Raw genomic sequence first — 22,087 nt, 5'->3', positions numbered from 1 at the left:
ACAAGGATTTGGAGCATCGAACTCAGGTCCTCCTGCTTATATGGCAAGCGCATACCATCTGAGCTATATCTCCAGCCCCTCATTTTGCTTCTCTCTGTGTGTGTAACAACATTGACCCCAAGGTCTCTTCAATGCTAGACAAACATTTTATCATGGAGCTACATCCTCACCCGCCCCCCATTTTTTGTTTTTGTTTTTTGAGACAGGGTTTCTCTGTGTATCCTTGTGCCTTTCCTGGAACTCACTCTGTAGCCCAGGCTGGCCTCAGAGATCTGCCTGCCTCTGCCTCCCGAGTGCTGTTTGGCCAGCTCCCTTTTTTAGTACTTTTGGTATGTCTCACATACAGGCATTTTTAGGATTCACGTATTTCAGTCTCATGAAAAAATATAAAATTCAACCTTTTAAAATATATAAATCAGGGGTTGGGGATTTAGCTCAGTGGTAGAGTGCTTGCCTAGCAAGCACAAGGCCCTGGGTTCAATCCTCAGCTTTGGCAAAAAAATAAAATAAAATAAATCAGTGGTATTTATTGAATAATACCCTAGTCATTTTGTCTAATTTCAAATTTCAGATTGAGTTTTTTATTTATTTATTTTTTTGAGACAGGCTTTCTTTATGTAGCCCAGGCTGTCCTGGAACTCATTCTATAGACCAGGCTGACCTTGAACTCAGAGATCCTCCTGCCTCAGCTTCCTGAGTGCTGGGATTAAAGGTGAGTGCCACCACTGCCCGGCTCAGATTGAGGTTTGTTTTTGTTTTGTTTTCTGTTTGCTGTTTCTCCTTCTCCTTCTCCTCCTTCTTCTTCTTCTTGTCTTGTTTTTTGTTTGTTTTCTTCTTCTTCTTCTTCTTCTTCTTCTTCTTCTTCTTCTTCTTCTTCTTCTTCTTCCTCTTCCTCCTCCTCCTCTTCCTCTTCTTTTTTAAGATTTATTTATTTATTATATATACAGAGCTATGCCTGCATGTGTCCCTGCAGGCCAGAAGAGGACACCAGATCTCATTACAAATGGTTGTGAGCCACTATATGGGTACTGAGAATTGAATTCAGGACCTCTGGAAGAGCAGTCAGTGCCCTTAACTGCTGAGCCATCTCTCCAGCCCCAGATTCAGGTTTTTTTTGTTTTGTTTTGTTTTGTTTTTTGTTTTTTCCCTAAGACAGGGTTTCTCTGTGTAGCTTTGGTGCCTGTCCTGGAACTCACTGTGTAGACTAACCTCAAACTCACAGAGATCCGCCTGACTCTGCCTCCTGAGAGCTGGAATTAAAGGCATGTGCCACCACTGCCTGTCTCAGATTGAGTTTTCTTAATATGAAAAATTATAAATTGAAATGCTTAGCCAAAATTTTTTGAGTACCAACATAATGGACAAAAATTTCGCATTTTGGCTAGTTGTGGTAGCTCATGCCTGAAATCCCAGCACTTGGAAATCTGATGCAGGAGTTCAGGACTTTCTTGCACACTGAGTGAAAAAAAGAAGAGGCTTGGACCTAGCTCAGTGGTAGATCCTTGCAGTTATGATTCTCTGTGTTCAAACTCCAGTGCTGTAGATAATACCAATACACAGCAAAGTGTTAACAGTTTGCTTACTTCTTTCCTCAGAGATCGCCCTGAGCCCCAATAATCATGAAGTACACATCTACAAGAAGAACGGGAGCCAGTGGATGAAAGCTCATGAGCTGAAGGAACATAACGGGCACATCACAGGTAATTCAGCTGCTGATTCAGTGTGCTGTTTCCAAACAGAACACTCTCCTGCGTCAGTGAAGAGCTTCATCAAATTAAGTGGGCCTTGGAATTTTGAGTTTTCTTCCTTCCTTTCCTTTCCTTTCTTTTCTTTTCCCTTCCTTCTTTCCTACTTTCCTATTTCCCTCCCTTTCTTCCTTCCTTCCTTCCTTTTTTTCTCAGGTTCTTTGAGACAGGGTCTCTCTATGTAGCCCTGGCTGTCTTGGAACTCACTGTAAAGACCACTGCTTAACCTCTGCCTCCTGAGTCCTGGAATTAAAAGCACTTAGCTAAGTTGTTCTTTATAGAAAATTTGAGAGAGAAAAAAATAGTAATTGTAATCATTATATGCTTCTTGTGGCCCAAGTGGTATGCAGCACTCTGGTGGAGTATGGAGAGCACCGAACATACTCTGCACATGGGATGAGCCAGGAAAGCCAAAGCTAGACCATGTGAAGTGGGAGCACCAAGGAAATTTGAGGCTAGCTGTCTTTGCTGTGGGACACGCCTTCCTTTGTGTTGTTTTAGGAGCCAGGACAGCTTTCCAAAATACTGAGTGAGGCCAGTGAGATGATGCCTTGGAAGGTAAAAGCATCTGTTGCCACAAGTTCAGTCCTGGGGACTCACTAGGAAGAAGAGAACTAACCCTACCACTTGTCATCTGACCTCCAGAAGTGTGCCATGACAGCACAAGCCACATGCACACACTCTTAATAGATGCAAAGTTGTTACAATTGAAGCAGGAGTGATGTAGCAAACACCCAGATTACCTTCCCTACAGTTAACAGGTTCTCCTGTATCAAGAAATATCTTTGTCTTTCTAACATAACTTTTAAAGGGGTATAGGACTAGGGAAAGGGATGAAGTCCTCTTGTGTGTGGTCTTCTCTGCTTCCCCAGACCATCTGTAACTTGCTCTGACATCATCTAGGCGTGTACAGCGTGTATGTACGTGCTCATACGTTCAGGACATGTCTTTGGTGCTGCAGTATGAAACTGTCCCAAAACCACTGAACCATTCATCGCTTATTGCTCCTGTGCTTGGTCATTCTTTCTGAGAGGTGGAGCACTTGGAAGGTGGAGGCAGGAGGACCAGGATTTCAGGTCTTCCTGAGATATCTATAAGGAAGTTTGAGGCCAGCCTGGGCTACGTGAGACTGTCATATACTGATTAGCTTAAAGATAGTCTTGCCCAGATCAGAACAAAAAACAACTTTTTGGTTTTTTTATACCTTCTGTATCCTTTGAAGTTGTTCAGCATTAAGTCTAGAGAGATGGCTCAGTAGATAAGTACCTGCTACTACAGCATGAACACATGAGTTTGAATCTCCAAAAGACAGGCATAGCTGAATGCACATGTAATCCCAGGGCTTGGGGAGTGGGCTAAGCAGGCAGATCTCCAGCCACTAGCCAGGCTGAAGGAAACAGTGAGCTTCGGGTTCAGGGAGGAGAGAGCCTGCTTCAGCAAAATGAGAGGAAGTAGAGGAAGATGCCCAAAGCTGACCTCTGGCCTCCATGCACATGCACATGCACTGACACAGAGAAGGTGTTCCAGCATCCCCATCGGGGTTCCTAGCCATGTTTCCTACGTTCACCAGATGACTAGTATGTGATGCTCCTGAGCATTGGAGCTTCACGTCATCAAAGCCAGCATTGTTGCCAGTCTCTCCATGGTGTTGTTTCCATTAGGTTTGGCCCATTTAGGTTCCATTACCAATGGCTTTATGCCTGTGAATAAGTTATGGACACTCATCTTAGTCTGAATTTTAGCATTAGGAAATATTTTTACATGAGAAAAGACAAAGATGACAGAACCTTTTCTTCCTTCCCCTCAAAAATTTTGAAATATTCATAACTTTTCTCCCTATGTCTTTTGAGGTCCTTTGAACTTGGACCCATTTTCTGATGGCATCTTTTAGATCTGAGGAACTTGGGAAAGTCTGAATATACCTCTAACAAACTCTAGGATTAACAGTGTTCTCTCAGACCATAAATATTCGGGGTGGGTGGGGGGGGGGGGACCTGACATTCTAGAAAAGCCTGTTAGCATTTCATAGAAGAGAGTGTAGCATATGGCAGAGTTCTGGCGTGTTCTCTGAGTTTATTGCTCAGGGTTAACTACTTGATCACCACTACTTTTTTTTGTTTTTGTTTTTTGGAACAAGGTTTCATACCATGGATGACCTGGAACTCTTGATATAGAGCAAGTTGGCCTTGAACTCATAGAACTCTGCCTATCTCTTCCTGCTGTGTGCTGGGATTAAAGTCATGTGCACCACACCTGGCTGCTCAGCTACTTCTTAAAATTATTTTTATGGACTGAGAAGACAGCTCAGTGGATGAAGTGTGAGGACTGGAGTTCAGATCCTCAGAACCCACATAATGCTGGGCAGGCTGCTGAAGGAAAGAGTCAGGGGTCTCCAGCACAAGCTAAGTAGCTAGACTAGCAGGAACTGATGAGCTTTGAGTTTGGTGAGATCCTGCTCAATAAATAAAGGTGGCAAATGATCAAGAAAGACGCCTGATGACAGGCCTCCACAGGTACACGGGAACGTGTGCAAAGATGTATGCAAAAGCAAAGCAAACCCAAAACTATTTTATTATAGAAATCTTTTTTTATTATCATTTTTAATTAGTTAATTTTTTTCATTTATTTTATATCCTCACCACAGTTTCCGCCCCCTTCCCTCTGTCCTCATTATAGAAATCTTTTTTTTTTTTTTTTTGAGACAGGGTTTCTCTGTAGCTTTGGAGCCTGTCATGGACTATCTCTGTAGACCAGGCTGGCCTCAAACTCACAGAGATCCACCTGCCTCTGCCTCCTGAGTGCTGGAATTAAAGGCATGTGCCGCCGCCGCTGCCACCACCACCACCACCCGGCTCTGAAATCTTTTTTTTTTTTTTTTAAGATTTATTTATTTATTATGTATACAGTATTCTACTTGCACATATGCCTGCATGCCACAAGAGGGTACAAGATCTCATTACAGATGGTTGTGAGCCACCATGTGGTTGCTGGGATTTGAACTCAGGACCTCTGGAAGAGCAGCCAGTGCTCTTAACCTGAGCCATCTCTCCAGCCCCAAATCTTAAATGATTTTAAAAAAAAAAAAAAAAAAAAAAAAAAAGCAGCAGCAGCTAGGCATGGTAGCGCCTATGGTCCAACACTGGGTGGCAGAAGGATCGGTAGTTTAAAAGTATCCTCAGCTTCACAGTGAATTCCAGGCCAGTCTGGACTTCTTGACACCCTGTCCCCAAAGGAAACACAGAAATCCCCCGTTCTGTTCTGGCTGGCTTCCTAAGGATCCTGAGTCCTCCCAGACACCTGGGGGAGAAACAGCCATGGTTTTGTGTGTGTGACAACTACAGATGGGGAAGTGTGTGGTGTGACAACTACAGATGGGGGAAGTGTGGGAGGAGACCAGCAAGGCCACTGTTCCCATGGCCAGCTCTCACTGTCAGTAGCCCAGTCCCTGTCATTGGCCTCACTTGCAGGTATTGACTGGGCTCCTAAGAGCGACCGCATCGTCACTTGTGGGGCAGACCGAAACGCCTACGTCTGGAGTCAGAAGGATGGCATCTGGAAGCCTACTCTGGTGATCCTGAGGATTAACCGCGCAGCCACTTTTGTGAAGTGGTCCCCACTGGAGAACAAGTTTGCTGTGGGCAGTGGGGCCCGGCTCATCTCTGTTTGTTACTTTGAGTCTGAAAATGACTGGTGAGCAATGCTGCGCCCTCTTGTTCCTCTCTGTGTAACCCATGCTTGGATAGCTGTGCTCTTGGGACCCTGTTGAAGCTCTGTGCTTAGCTGCAGTGGCCCATTTCTGGGCCAGAGAGTGGTTTCTCCCTCTGAATTCCTCCCTGAGCAAATATTCCTCCTGTGCACATGGCTTAGTTCCCACACCTTTTCTCTTAATCTTCCTTTTTCCTCTCCTCTCTTCTCCTTCCCTTCCTTATTCTCCTAACTTCCTTTCTCCTGTTACTTCCTCCCTTCCTTCATCCCTTTCTTTCCATCCTTCCCTTTCCTGCCCTGACTTTTCTTAATTTACATAGGAAACATTTCCTGTTGGCTGAGTTTCAACACAACAACTGTGTTCATTGAGAGATTGTTCTTTGTGTTCATTGAGAGATTGTCCTCTATGGAGGTAAATTAGACCTTACTGTGGTATCAGATGTAGTCTTTGAAAATGAGCTGTCTATTTAGTGAAGTTGCATCAGGTCAGGTGGGGTGATTACACACCTGTAATCCTAGCATTCAGGAATTTGAGACAAGTGTGAGCTACTTAGCAAGTTCAAGGTCAGTCTGAACTTTGTATAGCAAGCTCCTGTCTAATAAAGGGCAAGCATATGGACCCCCTCCCGCTTCATTAGGAGCAGTTGTGTTTTGTAGGTAGCCCATAAGAAAGGATTCACATGCCAGGCAGTGGTGGCGCACACCTTTACTCCCAGCACTTGGGAGCCAGAGGCAGGCGGGTATCTGTGAGTTCAAGGCCAGCCTGGTCTACAGAGTGAGTTCCAGGACAGGCTCCAAAAGCTACACAGAGAAACCCTGTCTCGAAAAAACTAAAAAAAAAAAAAAAAAAAAAAAAAAGGGCTCAAGTATACATCTGGACATCAGAGAAATCATTAGAACATTAAAAATAATTGTACTTAGAGGACGTACTTCAAAAAAATGTAGCTAATATTTCTTGTGGATTCCAGAATTTAGACTGTATTTATAAATGTGTAGTTTAGTTTTGATTTGAAGTGAGTTTATTAGGGTGGCTGGGAAAATGTCACCGTTTTTTGTTTGTAAGAACAATGTAAACTAGTTTTTCTCTTTTCTTAGGTGGGTGAGCAAGCACATTAAGAAGCCGATTCGCTCCACAGTCCTCAGCTTGGACTGGCATCCCAACAATGTTTTGCTGGCTGCAGGCTCCTGTGACTTCAAATGCAGGTGGGGATCAGTAAGCAGCGAGACTTGAGCTGCCTGTTCTTCGGCTTGGTACATCTGTAGGGTTCTTTTCTTTGCAAGGTTCTATAGCACCACTGTGAGGAACTCAATAATGAAGGGAACTTGGGGTCTAGAAAAGGAGCTGAGGGCGGAGTGTGACTCAGCAGGTAGAGTGCTTGCACAGAACTCTGGGTCCCATCCCCCAGCCTGTGTAAGCCAGTCATGCTGTATGCCTGTGACCCAGCACTCTGGATGTAGAGGCAGGGAGATCAGAGGAAGTTTGTGGTCATCCTTAGCTACATGGTGAGTTTAAGGCCAGTTTAGGCTATATGAGACCCCATCTCAGGAGAGAGGGAGGGAGGGAGAGAAGATACAGATACAGATACAGATATAGATATAGATACCCCAGGACTTGGTCTGGGGTAAGCGGGAGCTGCAGCAGGCTGGCTGGACCAGCAGGCTGGCTGGACCAGTGCTTTTTAGAGCATCAGTAGTTCCAAGTGCAGGAGTAAGCCATGCTGTGTTCATCTGTTTGTCTCTCACAGCCTGTTGTTCTCAGTCTTTTTAAAAAATAGATTTATTTTATGTATGTGTATGCATATATGTATGTGTGTCTGGCAAAGGCCAGGAGAAGATGAAAGATTCCTAAGCAGCTAGAGTTACACGCTGTTGTGAGCCCCTTATACAGGTGCTGGGAATCCAGCTCCAGTCCTCTGCAAGAGCAGCAAGTGCTCTTCACCCCTGGGCCATCTCTCCAGTCCATTCCTCGGTTTTTGATGGGACAAGATGTTTGAAACATGGCTGTATAGCCCAGGTTGGTCTGGAGCTCACCACCCTCCCTTGCCTTCCCCTGTGCTGGAATCACAAGCGTGCACCTCCACACCTGCCAGCCTGCCGTTCTTGACCATTTCAATTCCTCACTTTGTATCCCAGACCCCAGACTGCAGGCTGCAGAGGGAACCTAAGATTATTAGCCAGATGTTACTGCACGGTGTCCTGCCAGCTGTTACTGCCCTGTCCTTTCCAGTTCAAGGATAGAGGGAGCATGACCACACTGCTAAGAGATCTAAGAACCATATTACAAGCCGGGCAGTGGTGGCACACACCATTAATCCCAGCACTCGGGAAGCAGAGCCAGGCGGATCTCTGTGAGTTTGAGGCCAGCCTGGACTTCAGAGTGAGTTAGTGAGTTCCAGGATAGCCAATGCTATTACACAGAGAAACCCTGTCTCAAAAAAAAAAAAGAAAAAAAAAAAAAAAAAAAAAGAGAGAAGAAAAGAAAAAAGAAAAATATTAAAAGTTGTTCCTCATCAGGGCTTTTTCCCCTTAGCAAAAGGAGAAGCAAATAACTACTGTTTCATTTTGACTCTTTGGCGGCAGAGTTGAGGCACACCCACGTTCAGTACCTGTGTGAAAGACTTCCAGAAAACTTGGCCAAAGATTTGTATTTAGGAATACAGGGTTTAATTACAAAACGAAACAAAAACTGGGGCTGGTGTGGCTCAGGGGTAGAGTGCTTGCCTAGAATCATTGGGAACTTGGAGGTGTGGCTCAGCGGCAGAGTGCTTGACTGGAATGCCCGTGTGAGGGCCTGGGGGTGTAGCTCAGTGGTAGAGCACTTGCCTGGCATGTTCAATCCTCAGCACTGCAAATAAAGAAAAACCTATGAAGGAAAAATAAGATGGAGTTATGGTAGTCTTCGGGGCTTTTTGTTGAGGAGTTTGTGATCTGTTATTTATCCAGTCACCCGAGCTCCCGTCTGGTGGTGTTGGCAGGCGCCCACACCCCAACATTCACACCTTCCCCTTACTGTTGCCTTACCCTTCTAGAGCCTCAGCTGCCACTGTCATCTGGAGTTGGGTTTAGGGGACCAGCGTTCCTTAGGGAGTCTTGAGGTTCAGTTTCCCCCACCTAGCAAGGCTACCTTGGACTTCTGGTCTTCTGCCTTAGCAGAAGGGTTGGAGCTGTGGGCCTGCACCACACAGGCTTAGAGGTTTTCTAAAGACAGGAGGGGTCAGAAGAAACTGGAAGGCAGATTCCAGCTGTTCTTTGTCCCTCCCCTTCCTAAGTCTGGGCTAAAGCACATTACACACAGCTGTAGGGAACTAGAGGCAGAGTTGGGAAAAGACTGAGGACATTGGCTGTGAAAGAGCCTATGTATTTATCTCTGTGTGGTGTATGCATGTGTGCATGTGGGTGCCTATGTGGAGACAAGAGTCAACTGTAATTACTGTCCTCTCTCTACCTTAGTTTTTGAGACAAGGTCTCTCACTGCACTGGCTGTTTTCTGTGTCAGCCTGGCTGGCTGGCGAGCCTCCAGGATCTGTCTACCCTGTCCAGAGCTTGGGTTACAGATGCTTGCTACCATACCCAGCTTTCTATGTGGGTGATGAGGATCCAAACTCACGTTCTCATGCTTGTTCAGCAGGCACTTCGTTGATGGGCCATCTCCCTGGCTCTCCAACACTCCCTGCCCCCTTTTGGGAGACATAGACTTATTCTGTAGTCCTGACTGGCCTTGAACTTGAAGAGATCCTCCTGCCTCTGCATCCTGAGGGCTGAGATTAAAGGTGTGCACTGCTCAGTTTACCAACTCATCTGTCTTTAAGTTAGTTGATGTCTGGCTCTTTTAGGGTAGCGGCAGTTTCCTGTCCTGCCACTGACTGTAGGCCTCTTGTGTGTGCTAAGGTTGGTGCTGTAGGAGGCAGAACGGGTGCTCTGCTGTGAGTACAGTGACGTGGAGCAACAGTAGCAGCTCCTCACATGTGCTTATCAGGCCCCCAGCCCTTCTGTGTCTGGAGCCGTTTGTGGATCTGAACTTGCCCATCATGCTTTGCTCCTTTTCAGGTCAACCCCTCTGTTCTGTATTGCCTTCCGGTAGCTGCCAGTGGCCCTTTTCTATATTCACACATTTTGTTTTTCTTTTTTAAAAGATTTTATTTATTTATTATGTATACAGTGTTCCGTTTACATGTTTGCCTGCAGGCCAGAAGAGGGCACCAGATCCCACTATAAACAATTGTGAACCACCATGTAGTTGCTGGGAACTGAACTTAGGACCTCTGGAAGAGCAGCCAGTGCTCCTAACCTCTGAGCCATCTCTCCAGCCCCATATTCACACATTTTCATTTGCTTTTTTCTTCATTTCCTATGTTTTGAACAACAGAGTGTTTTCTGCCTACATCAAAGAGGTGGATGAGAAGCCAGCCAGCACGCCCTGGGGCAGCAAGATGCCTTTTGGTCAGCTGATGTCTGAGTTTGGTGGCAGTGGGACCGGCGGCTGGGTGCATGGGGTCAGCTTCTCTGCCAGTGGGAGCCGCCTGGCCTGGGTCAGCCATGACAGCACTGTGTCTGTCGCTGATGCCTCGAAAAGCGTGCAGTGAGTATCTGCCTTGCGGGTGCAAGTGGGGACATTTTAAAGTATGCAGTGAGTATCTGCCTTGCGGGTGGAAGCGGGGACATTTTAAAGTGTGCAGTGAGTATCTGCCTTGTGGGTGCAAATGGGGACATTTTAAAGTATGCAGTGAGTATCTGCCTTGCGGGTGGAAGCGGGGACATTTTAAAGTGTGCAGTGAGTATCTGCCTTGTGGGTGGAAGCGGGGACATTTTAAAGTGTGCAGTGAGTATCTGCCTTGCGGGTGCAAGTGGGGACATTGGAAAGTATGCAGTGAGTATCTGCCTTGTGGGTAGAAGGGGACATTGGAAAGTGTGCAGTGAGTATCTGCCTTGTGGGTGGAAGCGGGGACATTTGGTGGAAGATCTCAGCAGCACACTAAGGCTGCTTTCCCTGGTATCTTCTGAACACCCCAACAGCTGCAGTGTAGCATGAATCTTAAAAGTCTTATTAATAAAATCAAACCCAAGGCCAGTTATCGGGGTGAATGCTGGGAGATCAGAGAGACAGAACGAGCCACAGCTACCTCACCTTGCTAGTTCCTCAGCTAGTCTTGTTTCCTCAGGCTGGATGCCTCTGAGTCCTCATCCAGAATGGACCTCAGCTGAACTGTGCTGCTCCAAACACTAAAAGCTTAACCAGTCAAATGCTTAATCAGCCAAATGCTTCTAGTTTCTGGTCTTCACGCCTTATATATCTTTCTACTTACTACCATCACCCCCTGGGATTAAAGGCTGGATTTCTGGGGTTAAAGGCGTGTATCACTATGCCTGGCTATTTCTAATGTGGCTTTGAACTCACAGAGATCCAGAGGTATTTCTGTCTCTGGAATGCTAGGATTAAAGGCGTGTGCTACCACTGCCTATCTTCATGCTTAATATTGTGGCCGTCCTGTTCTCTGACCCCAGATAAGGTTTTTAGCCTGCACAATACCACCTTTAAAGTTACAGGCAGATATTAAATACCTGTTAGGAGCCTTTAAGGAGTTGGGACTTCCTTCCAGAAACACTTCTTGGTGAAGTACTGGTAGTGTCCCTTTGAAGACTCTCCTGCTGTGCTGTTAACAAAGGTGCCTTGGGAATAGCCAGGTTATTCTGTGTCTTGTGAGGCAGCGTACACATGACAACCAGAGGCTGATCCCCCTGGGGTCCAGCTTCCCAGGCAGTGAGCTTCCTGGGCTCAGGCACAGAGCATGGTGACCCCAAAGTAGACACAACACTAAACAGTCTCACCTGCCATGGACAATGGCTTGTCTGTAGAGGCATAGATGGGTCCTCCCCCGACCCCACTGCTTCCTCTAGCCCTCCATACTCAATACACTCTAGCCTCTCCCTAGACCACCTACAGTTAGGGCAGAATTATATACAGCTAGCTGAGAGGTGCAGGATAGAGCAGCTGGGACCCCAGGTGAGGGTCCAGGAACCCTGCCCCCTCCTGTTAGGCAGTGCCAACAGGCCTGACCTTGAGGGTCTCTGGAAAGTAGTCACAGCTTCTCTGATGGAGATGATGGCTGTTAGGCTTGGAAGACAGCACTAATAAATCTGTGACTGTCTCCTAATGTCAGTGTTACCCAGCAACCTGAAGGAAAATTCCAGGGGGGCATGGGGTTCACATCTATACTTCTAGCACCCAGGAGGTAGGGGCAGGAGGACAGCCTGTGTTACGTACGTACCGAGACCCTGTCTTGAAAAACCAGGGCTGAGGCTGTTGCACCTGCCTGGCATGCGCACACCTTCAGTTTCTTTCCCTTACATCATCCAAAAAATAGGTGATCCATCCTTTCCCCACTCAGTCAGAGAACAAAGCTGCCTTCATGCTGTTTGGGGAGTCTGCTGGAAGAGCCCGGGTTGCAGTGACTCATTGTCAGTGTGTCACCCTCTCGGCCTTGAAGCACTATCAGATATGGGAGTGAAAGTTTGAAGAAGCCTGGAGTCTTCCTCTTAGCAGTCTTGGCTCTTTGCTGTGAGCCCCTCCCCAGGGGTAGCTGAGGAAAGCTCATTATGATGGTCTCCAGACTGGCCACTCTGTGTCATAGGCACAAAACATGACATTGCAGAGGTGATATTTTCTCTCGCGAACTGAGTTTACTATAGGAATTCCTTTGTGAAAGGTTACCCTTGTTAAAAATACTGCCTGGAACTCGCTGTGTAACCTGGGCTGGTGTCAAGCTTCTGATCCTCCTGCCTCAGCCTCCCATATAAATGTAGTTTTTTATGCCAGGCATGATGGTGCTAACCTGTAATTCCAACATTCAGGAAGCTGAGGCAGGAGAGGCATGCGTTTGAGGCCAGCTTGGGCTACATAGTAAGACCCCCAAAACACCAAACACGTGAAGCTGGGGGTGGTTCAATGGGCTAAGGTGACTGATGACCTGGGTTTTGTCCCTGGAGTCCACTTCATAGAGGAAGAGACTGACTACCACAAGTTGTCCTGTTACTCCATGTGTACGATCACACACACACACACACACACACACACACACATACACACACACACACACACTCTATCTCGCATTTTCGCATTTGGACTTTTTGCTTTTAGCACGATGGGGCTGTGTCCTGCTGGGCACACTGGTCTTCCTTTTTCTTTCAGTGTATTGACTGGCAGAGCTGGTTCTGTTGGCACTTGTGGTTCTCAGCACTTGTTACTGTTCTGTCTCCTACACTCACTCTCACTAGTAAGCTGCCGGTTTCAGCTCTGTCTGCTCCATCCCTCCCCTTCTCTAGCATAAATACACCACAGCATGAGCTTCAGGGAATGTTAGTCCTATAGTTCTGTAGCTGCTTGATTAAGGGGTCTCCTGAGACACAAGCAGTTAGCTGTTTTTATGGGGTGTGTGGATGTGTTTTGAGACAAGGTCTCTCTAGCCCCAAGCTCACTATGGTGCTCAGACTGGGCAGGCACTCCAGGTCTACCTGCCTCTGCCTCCCAGATGCTGGTGTTATAGGTGTGTACCAACTGCTTGCCAGCAGCTAGCTTTCAAAAATGCATCCTGTAGTCCAGAGTAATCTTACAAGGACCTGAGTTTAAATCCCCAGCACCCACATAAAAGTCAGGAATGACCATGTGCCTGTGACCACAGCATTGAGGGGCAGAGACAGGCAGACCCTGGGAGCTTGCTGGCCAGCCTATAAGCCAAAACACTGAGCTTTTGGTTCAGTGAGAGAGCCTTTCTGAGGGAATCAGACAGAAGGAAAGTGATAGAGCAAGACATCAAGTGTACATCCACACGTACCAACATTCACAGGAAGAAAATTGCATAAAATGAGGTGCCCTTAATTTATCACTAGGTGTTTTTCTGCCAAAACTGGTTATACACACACACACACACACACACACACACACACACACACACACACACACACACACACTTTGAGAATGTGAGCTGGCTAAGACTTAAGATTCATTTCATAGTGGTGGCTTTCACAGGACATGGCTGCCAGCAAGTGTCTTTGTAGTGCCAGCACCAGAACTGGCTCACCAGCAGTAGTGATGGGAAGAGCCATGGCAGGTAAGAGAGGAGAAGCCATTGTAAGCTGAGGTGACAGTCAGAGCCAAGGTTTGAGGACTGGGATGGACAAGAGGGACAGATCCAGCTCAGTGAGACAAAGGCAGAAAGGAAGGACTCCTTGGGGGCCATGAATAATGCCTTAGCGGGGCAGGGCACAGGCTACAGAGCCAGTTCTTTACTTTTGTTTGATTGATTGATAGAGGGTGCTAGGGGTCAAACCAGGGCCTTGCATGTGTTATATTTCCAGCCTCAAGGCCTCAGTTTCTGAAGGTCACCTCATGCTTGAGATTCCTGCAAGGAGAGGTCGGGGGCTCTTTGGAGAAGCATGGCTGGTACAGAGAAGCCACTGTGAGAATGAGGCCTTTGTTGTCCTCTGACTGTGCAGAAGCCGTGGGCTGCTTCCCCAGTGTAACAAGTGTTCTTGTGTTCAGGGTTTCAACTCTGAAGACGGGGTTCCTGCCACTGCTGAGTGTGTCCTTCGTCTCAGAGAACAGCGTTGTGGCCGCTGTAAGTGTCTGTCCTCCTCACAGTGTGCCATATGCATCTCCAAGCCAGGAACAATGCATGCTCTGTGATAGGCACAGGAGCACATCTGAATATAGTCTAGCTGGGAGAGCACTCTGCTGGGTTGGTAGGTGGACAGGGGGCCCTCTGGACTGACTGCCCTCCCATTTCAGGGCCATGACTGCTGCCCGATGCTCTTTAACTATGACGACCGTGGCTATTTGACCTTTGTGTCCAAGCTAGACGTCCCAAAACAGAGCATCCAGCGCAACATGTCTGCTATGGAACGCTTCCGCAACATGGACAAGAGAGCCACAACCGAGGACCGCAACACAGCCTTGGAGACACTGCACCAGAACAGCATCACGTAGGTGCCCCGAAACCAGGGCACTGGCTTCTGTAGAGACGTGGCTGGGCCAAGGTGCCCACTCCTTGTCATTTCCCCACAGAAGCCCTATGTGCTGCAGGCATCCCTGAAGGAATGAGCAGTAGTGAGCTTGTGCCTCCCACCCAAGGTCTTATTTTTAGCTTATGACAGAGGGAGTTGGCTGGACATGGTGGCACAGGCCTTTAATCCCACCATTCAGGAGGCAGAGGCATGTGTGAATCTCTATGAACTCAGGGCTGGCCTGGTCTACATAACCTACATAGGGAGTTCCAGGCCAGCCAAGGCTGCATGGTGAAACCCTGTCTCACCAACAGAAGTGAGCTGCCACCACTTCATCATTGTGCCCTTCAAGCTGCTCTTGGCACCAGGCACGCAGGAGGAGTGTGGCTCCTGTCAGAGAAGGCCTGGTCAGCTAGTACCAGTGTGTGGAGGAGCTAGGTTCATGCTGGGCATGGTGTCACAGGCTGTAGTCCCAGGACATGGGAGGCTGAGGCAAGAGTGCCAACAAGATGGCTCAGTGGATAAAGGCACTTGCTGCCGAGCCTGACCGACTGAGTGTGCTCCCAGAATCGACATGGACAAAGGAGAGAACTGACTCCCAAAAGTTGTCCTCCGACCCCCACACACAATAAATTAGATGGAAAACTAGTGATATATGTAAAAGCCATCCTCCACTCAGGCTGTCCAGAAGTAGTCTTGTGCTGTGGTTCGCTGTCTCTTTCGAGGGGCAGGCTCTGGTCTGGACCTTTGAGATGAGAAAGCAGCAGCTGTCTGCCGTCTTGGAAGGTTTCCACGTGATTAGCTCACACAGGTTGTTTTCTTTATCTGCTGGGCTCTGCTAGAATCTGGAGGAGTGACTGCCTGCCTCTGGCATTGTAATGAGTCTTTGTATTTATTTATTCTTTGGTGTTTTGGACTTGGGATTGACCCCAGGACATTGCTAGGCAAGTTCTCTACCCAATGAAGACTAATTTCAAATGCAGGGAAGGCTCTGGCTTCCTTGTGCCCTGGCTGTCCTGGCAGGTTGATATGAAAGGCTTGTTGGGGACCAGTTGGCTTCGGTCATGCTCTGGCCATGTCTGTATCTGAAAATAGGAAACAGTTCTTTACGTCTGCGTCACTCCCGAGCCCCACCCTGTTTGTACCCATCACATGCCGTGAGGCCCTCGCCATCTCCTCCACTTCTTTGTTTTCCTGACATGTGGTAACAAAATCACCACACACACACACACACACACACACACACACACACACACACAACCTGTATAGCATGTTGGCTGGCCTGGAGTTTGTATATAGACCAGGCTGGCCTATAATTCACATATCTGATTGCCTCCGCCTCCTGAGTGCTAGTATTAAAGACACATGCCACCATGCCCCGCCCCCTTCTTTTTGACATATGATTTCATGTAGCTTAGGTTGGTCTCAGACTTACTGAATAGGCTGGAGTAGGGGGTGGGTCGGGGGAATAGGTGGGTAGAGGATTGCTGTGTTATTCAGGATGACCTTAAACTTATTGTCTGCCGCTGCCTTCTAAGTGCCATAGCTGTAGGCATGTGCCAGCAGCACACACAATTGATGTGGTAATGGCGATCTAGCCAGGACCTCATGTATTCTAGGCAGACACTCTGTCAACTGAGGTATATCTCAAGCTAGTGAGGCTCTCCGCCCCCCATTTTGAGACAGGGTCTTGCTATGTAACCCTGATGAATCTGAAACTTACTATATAGCCCAGTTATCTTAGGATAAGTAGGATAGTTCCTGACTCCTACTGTTACTGCCCAGTGCTGATGGATGTGTTAATATTCAGCAGTGGCTAGAGTTCGTTTCCTTTAGTGGACCTTACAGTAGGTGAGGGTTGGGCTCACTTCACCACAGACCTCACAGTCTCTTGATTTTGCTTCTTTTAGTCAGGTGTCTATTTATGAGGTGGACAAGCAAGATTGTCGAAAATTTTGCACTACTGGCATCGATGGAGCCATGACAATTTGGGATTTTAAGGTATTTCTTCTTGGTACTGTTTTTTGCAGCGTTAGAAATGGAACCCAGGGCCTCACACTTGTTAGGGAGCACTCTTCCACTGAACTACCCTAGACCTTGATTTCCAAGTGTTTCTGCCATTTAGATCAACTCTTGCTTGTGCTCAAACTCTTCCTAAAGAAACATTTCTTCCTTCTTGACATACAGTGTCAGCGCAGTGTATGGCAGAAGAGTTGGCCCCGAATCTCTAAGCATGAGGGGAGCACCATTCCCATTAAGTGGTTGATGTCTCAACAAAACTTGGAATGCTGTTTTTGAAATGGACCCTGTGCTGGCCACCAGCCTACATTTCTGTGTGTTGACATATTTTTATAGTTTATACCATTTATTTAATAAATACAACTGTTCATGGAGCTCACTCCTGCAATACCTACCTTGGGAAGCTAGGGGAGAAGAATTGCTTTCAATTTGATGCCAGTCTGTGCTAGAGAATAAAACCTTGCTCCCCACCTCCCCCCAAACAATGCAAGGAGCTGAGAAGATGGGTCACACAACACAACCACACGTGCTATGTATGGTAGTGCAAGAATATTGTAGGGGTCTGGAGTGATGGCTCAGCAGTTCAGACCTCTTGTTCAGGACTCAGGATTCATTTCCCAGCACCCACGTGGCAGCTCACAACCAAATGCAACTCTAGTTCTAGCATCCAGTGCCCTCTTCTGACCCCACAGACACTAGCCACACATGTATGCACATACATGCATTCAGGCAAACATACACATAAAAGTACATAAAGGAGCTGGGCAGTGGTGGCGCACACCTTTAATCCCTGAACTTAGGAGGCAGAGGCAGGTGGATCTCTGAGTTCAAGGCCAGCTTTTTTTTTTTTTTTTTTTTTTTGGTTTTTCGAGACAGGGTTTCTCTGTGTAGTTTTGATCTGTCCTGGATCTAGCACTGTAGACCAGGCTGGCCTCAAACTCACAGAGATCCACCTGCCTCTGCTTCCCAAGTGCTGGGATTAAAGGTGTATGCCACACCACCTGGCTCATAAATGAATCTTAAAAAAAAAGGTAGTGATGCATGTCTTTAATCCCAGCACTCAGGAGTCAGAGGAAAGTGGATCACTGTGATTTTGAGTCCAACTTAGTCCACAAAGTAAGTTGCAGGACTTCCAGACACAGAGAAGCCCTGTCTTTAAAAAAAAAGAAGTGAAGTGTGTGAGCTTATTGGGGACAGAGATGTCCAGGCCTGGGGACCACCCTGGAGCCAAGGTCTGGAGAGTGCAGGATGAGGACGGTGGGCCTGTGTACCTACCAGGGAGGGGTGCAGCAGTGGGGCAGGCAGTGCAGGGGAGCAGGCAGCAAATCCTCAGACTGACCAGTGTTGTGCTTTTCTCAAGACCCTGGAGTCTTCCATCCAGGGCCTCCGGATAATGTGAAGCCGGTGGAGCCTCTGCCATCCAGCATGCGGAGCGGACCAGGGCTGAGCACACTCTGCCATTCGCGTGGTGGTGAGGATCGCCGGCCGTGGGAACACTGTCACACTATCAAGCAACTAGCGTGTGTTCGTGTGGGTGTTGTGGGTGAAATGTGGGTTTTAAAGACAGCAGGGGTTTCTTTTCATTTTTTCTTCTGTTTTGTTGTTTTGAATTTGCTGTCTCATTCCATTTTTGACCAAAGCTTCTCTTGAAGTAGTTTATTATGGAAGATTGTCACACTAACTTAAAAGGTGAGGGAAGTGTGTGTTGTCTGCTAAAAAATTAAAGATCCCAAGTGTGCAAATGTGTTTTGTTTTCCTTTATATTATTTCTGTTGTTAGCAGAGGAACAGCTCCATCCTCATTAGGTTAGTTCGTTTTTAGGGTCAGGCCCTAGATCTCAGATCCTTAAACTGCATTGATCTCTACAACCTTTAGGATTAGTTATTGAGTCAGGCATGTAGTGCCCACCCATAATTGCAACACCTTAAAGGCTGAGACAGGAGGATTGCAAGTTCAAGGCACTCAAGGGCACAGGGTTGTGTTCTTCATCACACACCTCCTCTCCAACCCCAGGTTCTGTTTGTTCTTACATGAGTTGTTGGAATTAGGAGTTAGTTAGCACACTTCAAGTACACAGAACAAATGAACAACCAAGATCTCTCAGTTAGCCCAGGCTGGCCTGGAGCTCCCCATGCATGCAAGAATAACCTTGAACAACTGATCCTCTGGTTTATACCTCCAGAGTGCTAGGATTATGGGTGTGCCCTGTGGTGCCAGGGATGGAATCCAGGGCCCTGTGCGCCAGGCCAGCACTCTTCCAGCTGGGCCTCAGCTCCAGGCCTCTGGGCAGCTGTTTACTCTCTACTGGGGGCTAGTTAGCAAGGGTCTCAGAGGATGTTACGATATTTGCAAAGAAAGTGGCTTTGTTGTTGTTTGATTTTTTGAGACAGTGTTTCTCTGTGTAGTTTTGGTGCCTGTCCTGGATCTCACTCTGTAGACCAGGCTGGCCTCTAACTTACAGAGATCTGCCTGGCTCTGCCTCCCCAGTGTTGGGATTAAAAGCATGCGCCGCTGCCACCACCACCCACAAAAGTGGCCCTTTTGATGACAAATGGCAAACCTTATCTCCAAGAGGGTGTGTTGGCAGCACCTGGATACTGGCCTGGTGGCCCTGCCTTGATCAACCCCTGTGTTACAGTGTTATCTCCACCCCTGACGTCAGGAGCTCCTATCAACACGGGCTGGTGTACTTGAATATGCCAAGGTAGGTGTAGTGGATAGCCATCCCAGCATTGGCCTGGAAGTTCCAACCCCCATTGAGGCTTCAGTAATGATCACGCCCACAAGGTGGGGCAGAGGAGGGAGCCGAAGACCGAGGAGCAGGAGGAGGTCGCTCTCTTGGTTCGGGGCTCTGGACACTGGAGGTAGACCGAGCAGAGTTCTCCAGAGAACACCGCCAGACTGCACTATACCTTTGCCAGACCCTACAACCTATCCCTTCATTTGTAAGTTACCCCACAAAATAAACCTCCCTTTTAACTACGTGGAGTGGCCTTAATAATTTCACCAATAGGTAGGTGTTGACTATGCACAAAAACTCTGTACAGTTGCTGTTGCCGTTGCACTTTAGGCAGATAAATCTCATGTGCACGGAGGAGAGTCAATAACCAGCCCCCTAGAACCCAAGCAGTAACCACTGTGCATGGCTAGGCATCTTCATGCATCAGTCTCCTGAGTGCTGGGGTTACAGGTGCTCACCACCACACCAGGACTTGGACCTTCGTAAGGAACACCTTGAAGGGTTTCCCTCTGGACTTGAATTTCTCAATTGTCAGTGGACTGTTCTGAGAAGGAGCTGGGCTTGGATGCCATGGGCTGAGGCTGCTGGTGGCCATGCCCCCTCTGGACCTTTGGCCTTTGGTGGCCAGAAGTTTCTCTTTTCTCCTTGTTCTGATCCTTGAAACAGAAGGGAGGTTACATGGAGCTGCTGGGGAAGGCCTCCCACTGCCTTGGCCAGTCCAGTCAGCTGTGCCCAGGAGGCAGCAAGGCGGGTGGGGGTTGAGCTGAAAGCCAGCACATGCTAATGGAAGATGCTATACCAGCCCCACCCTGCTCTCTCTTCCTAAGTGTGTATGAGGCTGCAATTTTTGGAAACCAGATATGCAGAAAAGATAGAGCAGGTCATCATCATTCCCAAGGCACTATGTGCAGATTCCTGGAAGAGACAGAAAGCTGGCCAAGGTGGAGTCCCTGAGCTCCTCTCCCCCAAAGACTTCATTTGAGGTCATACAGCTCCCTCTCTGTAAAGCACTCATCAGGGTGACCCCAGCACCAGGGAGCCCAAGACACTGAGGTGCAAGGTGGGGTGGTATGGTGTGGGGTGGGAGAGAAAGCCTGTCGCTTTGCACTCTGATGGTTCCTTTCTCTGTTTATTGTATTTTTATTTATTTTGTATTGGGGGCATGCCCACTACAGTGCACGTGTGGAGGTCATAGGACAACCGGCAGAAGTCATTGCCATCTGTACCACTGTTCCAGCCCCAGACCTCACTTTAAAAAAAAAAAAGCCAGGTGTGGTGGCGCATGCCCTTCATTCCAGCACAGAGGCAGAGGCAGGTGGATGTTTGAGGCCAGCCTAGTCTACATAATGAGTTCCAGGACAGTCAGGGCTAAGTAGAGAGACCCTATCTTAGAAGAGGAAGAGAGGGAGGGGGGCCGGGGGGGAGCTCAGTGATTGAGAATCTTGCAGAGGAACTGAGTTTGGTTCCCAGCATCCACTCAGCGGCTCACAACCTTCTGTGACTTCAGTTCCAGGGATCTGATGCCCTCTTCGACCCTGGTGTGTACTGTATACACTTGGTGCACATACATGCAAGCAAAACACACACACACACACACACACACACACACACACACATATATATACATACAATAAATAAAAAAGTTTTCTGGACATGGTGGTGGCGCCTTTAATCTCAGCACTCAGGAGGCAGGGGCAGGTAGGTCTCTGAGTCCTGCCAGCCAGTGCTACATTGTGAGAACCTGTCTCAAAAAAACGAAGAACAGACATAAGCTGGCTTAGTGACATGTACCTGTAATCCTCTGCTGGGAGGTGAAAACATTCCTGAGGTGCAAAGGCCTGCCAACCTCACAGTGAATTCCAGGCCAATGAGAAACTCAAACACAAGCTGACGGAGGCTGATCCCCCCCCCCCTCTCTCACACACACACACACACACACACACACACACACACACACACACACAATCTGCTTTATCCCATGGCTTCAGTCCAGAGTGTGACCGTCACAGAGTGTGTAGTGGAGCCCAGCTACTCACAGCAGTAGGAGGCAGAGTGAGCGAGCCAGCAGATTAAGATGCACCCTTCAAGGCACTTCTCCAGGACTTTCTTCTCAGGTTTGAGCTCCTAGCAGTGAATTCAGCTAAGAACTCAGTGGACTCACCCACTGTTGGGGTCAGCACTTTCTGATCCAATCACATCTCAGTAGTGCTACCAGCAGGAGGCCTCTCACAGGGCTTCAGGAGACATTTAATGTCTAGTTATTTCTGTCCATGAGGCAGGGGCCGGAGGTAGTGCCTGAAAGCCTCACTTCTCAGATGTGGAAACTGAGGCAGAGCAAGGCTTAAGTGGCAGAACCAGAATTCTATTCAGCTTTCTAGCACGCTTTATCTACCATTCCTTCATTTTGTGGATGGTGCTGAGTGAATCCCACGTGCAGTTTCTCTACTGGGGTCCGAGGATGGGAGAGCCAGTGACACAAACATGCTGCTTCAGTGTGCTCTTTCTTTATCCCATCAGGTCCATTTCCAAAGCAGAAAGAAGCAGTCCTCAAACCGACTTAATAAAGCAGACAAGGGCTGGGGTGTGGCTCAGTGGTAGAGCATCTGCCTAGAATCCCAGTGAGGGGCTGCGGCGTGGCTCAGTGCATGTGCAAGGCCTTAGGTTCCTTACCAAACCCCACCCCCAAAGAGAGAGAGAACTTGGCCCATGCTTCTCAGCCCTCCTGAAGGCAGCTTGAGCTCAAGCTGACCAGAGTTGACCAGAGCTCCGGTTCTCTCTGTGCTCTGCTTTGAGGGCTCATTTCCTCTTCCAGGCTCCTGCCCTTCACTCATACAGCTCACCCAGAAAGGGCTTCTCTGCAGTGGGTCACTATCTAGAGTGG

The 22,087-nt window shown here is 47.9% G+C and overlaps 2 protein-coding genes across 2 annotated transcripts in view; both read left to right on the top strand.

The window, feature by feature from the left end:
* The window catches only part of Arpc1a (actin related protein 2/3 complex subunit 1A), a 25,676-nt gene extending 7,464 nt beyond the window's left edge, over positions 1 to 18,212 (top strand). The window contains exons 3-10 of the mRNA XM_036172232.1: positions 1,596 to 1,700; positions 5,213 to 5,435; positions 6,546 to 6,653; positions 9,817 to 10,029; positions 13,987 to 14,062; positions 14,233 to 14,426; positions 16,358 to 16,448; positions 17,827 to 18,212. Of these exons, the coding sequence (XP_036028125.1) occupies positions 1,596 to 1,700; positions 5,213 to 5,435; positions 6,546 to 6,653; positions 9,817 to 10,029; positions 13,987 to 14,062; positions 14,233 to 14,426; positions 16,358 to 16,448; positions 17,827 to 17,865 (1,049 nt within the window). The 3' untranslated portion in view covers positions 17,866 to 18,212. The remainder of the gene's footprint in view (positions 1 to 1,595; positions 1,701 to 5,212; positions 5,436 to 6,545; positions 6,654 to 9,816; positions 10,030 to 13,986; positions 14,063 to 14,232; positions 14,427 to 16,357; positions 16,449 to 17,826) is intronic.
* The window catches only part of LOC118572593, a 16,303-nt gene continuing 12,107 nt past the window's right edge, over positions 17,892 to 22,087 (top strand). Inside the window, exons 1-2 of the mRNA XM_036172316.1 lie at positions 17,892 to 18,016; positions 19,105 to 19,170. Coding sequence (XP_036028209.1) covers positions 17,892 to 18,016; positions 19,105 to 19,170 — 191 coding nt within the window. The remainder of the gene's footprint in view (positions 18,017 to 19,104; positions 19,171 to 22,087) is intronic.

The sequence above is a fragment of the Onychomys torridus genome, chromosome 22, assembly GCF_903995425.1.
Source record: "Onychomys torridus chromosome 22, mOncTor1.1, whole genome shotgun sequence".
In the NCBI taxonomy this organism is placed as follows: Eukaryota; Metazoa; Chordata; class Mammalia; order Rodentia; family Cricetidae; genus Onychomys; species Onychomys torridus.
This window is presented reverse-complemented; position numbering and strand designations above follow the sequence as displayed.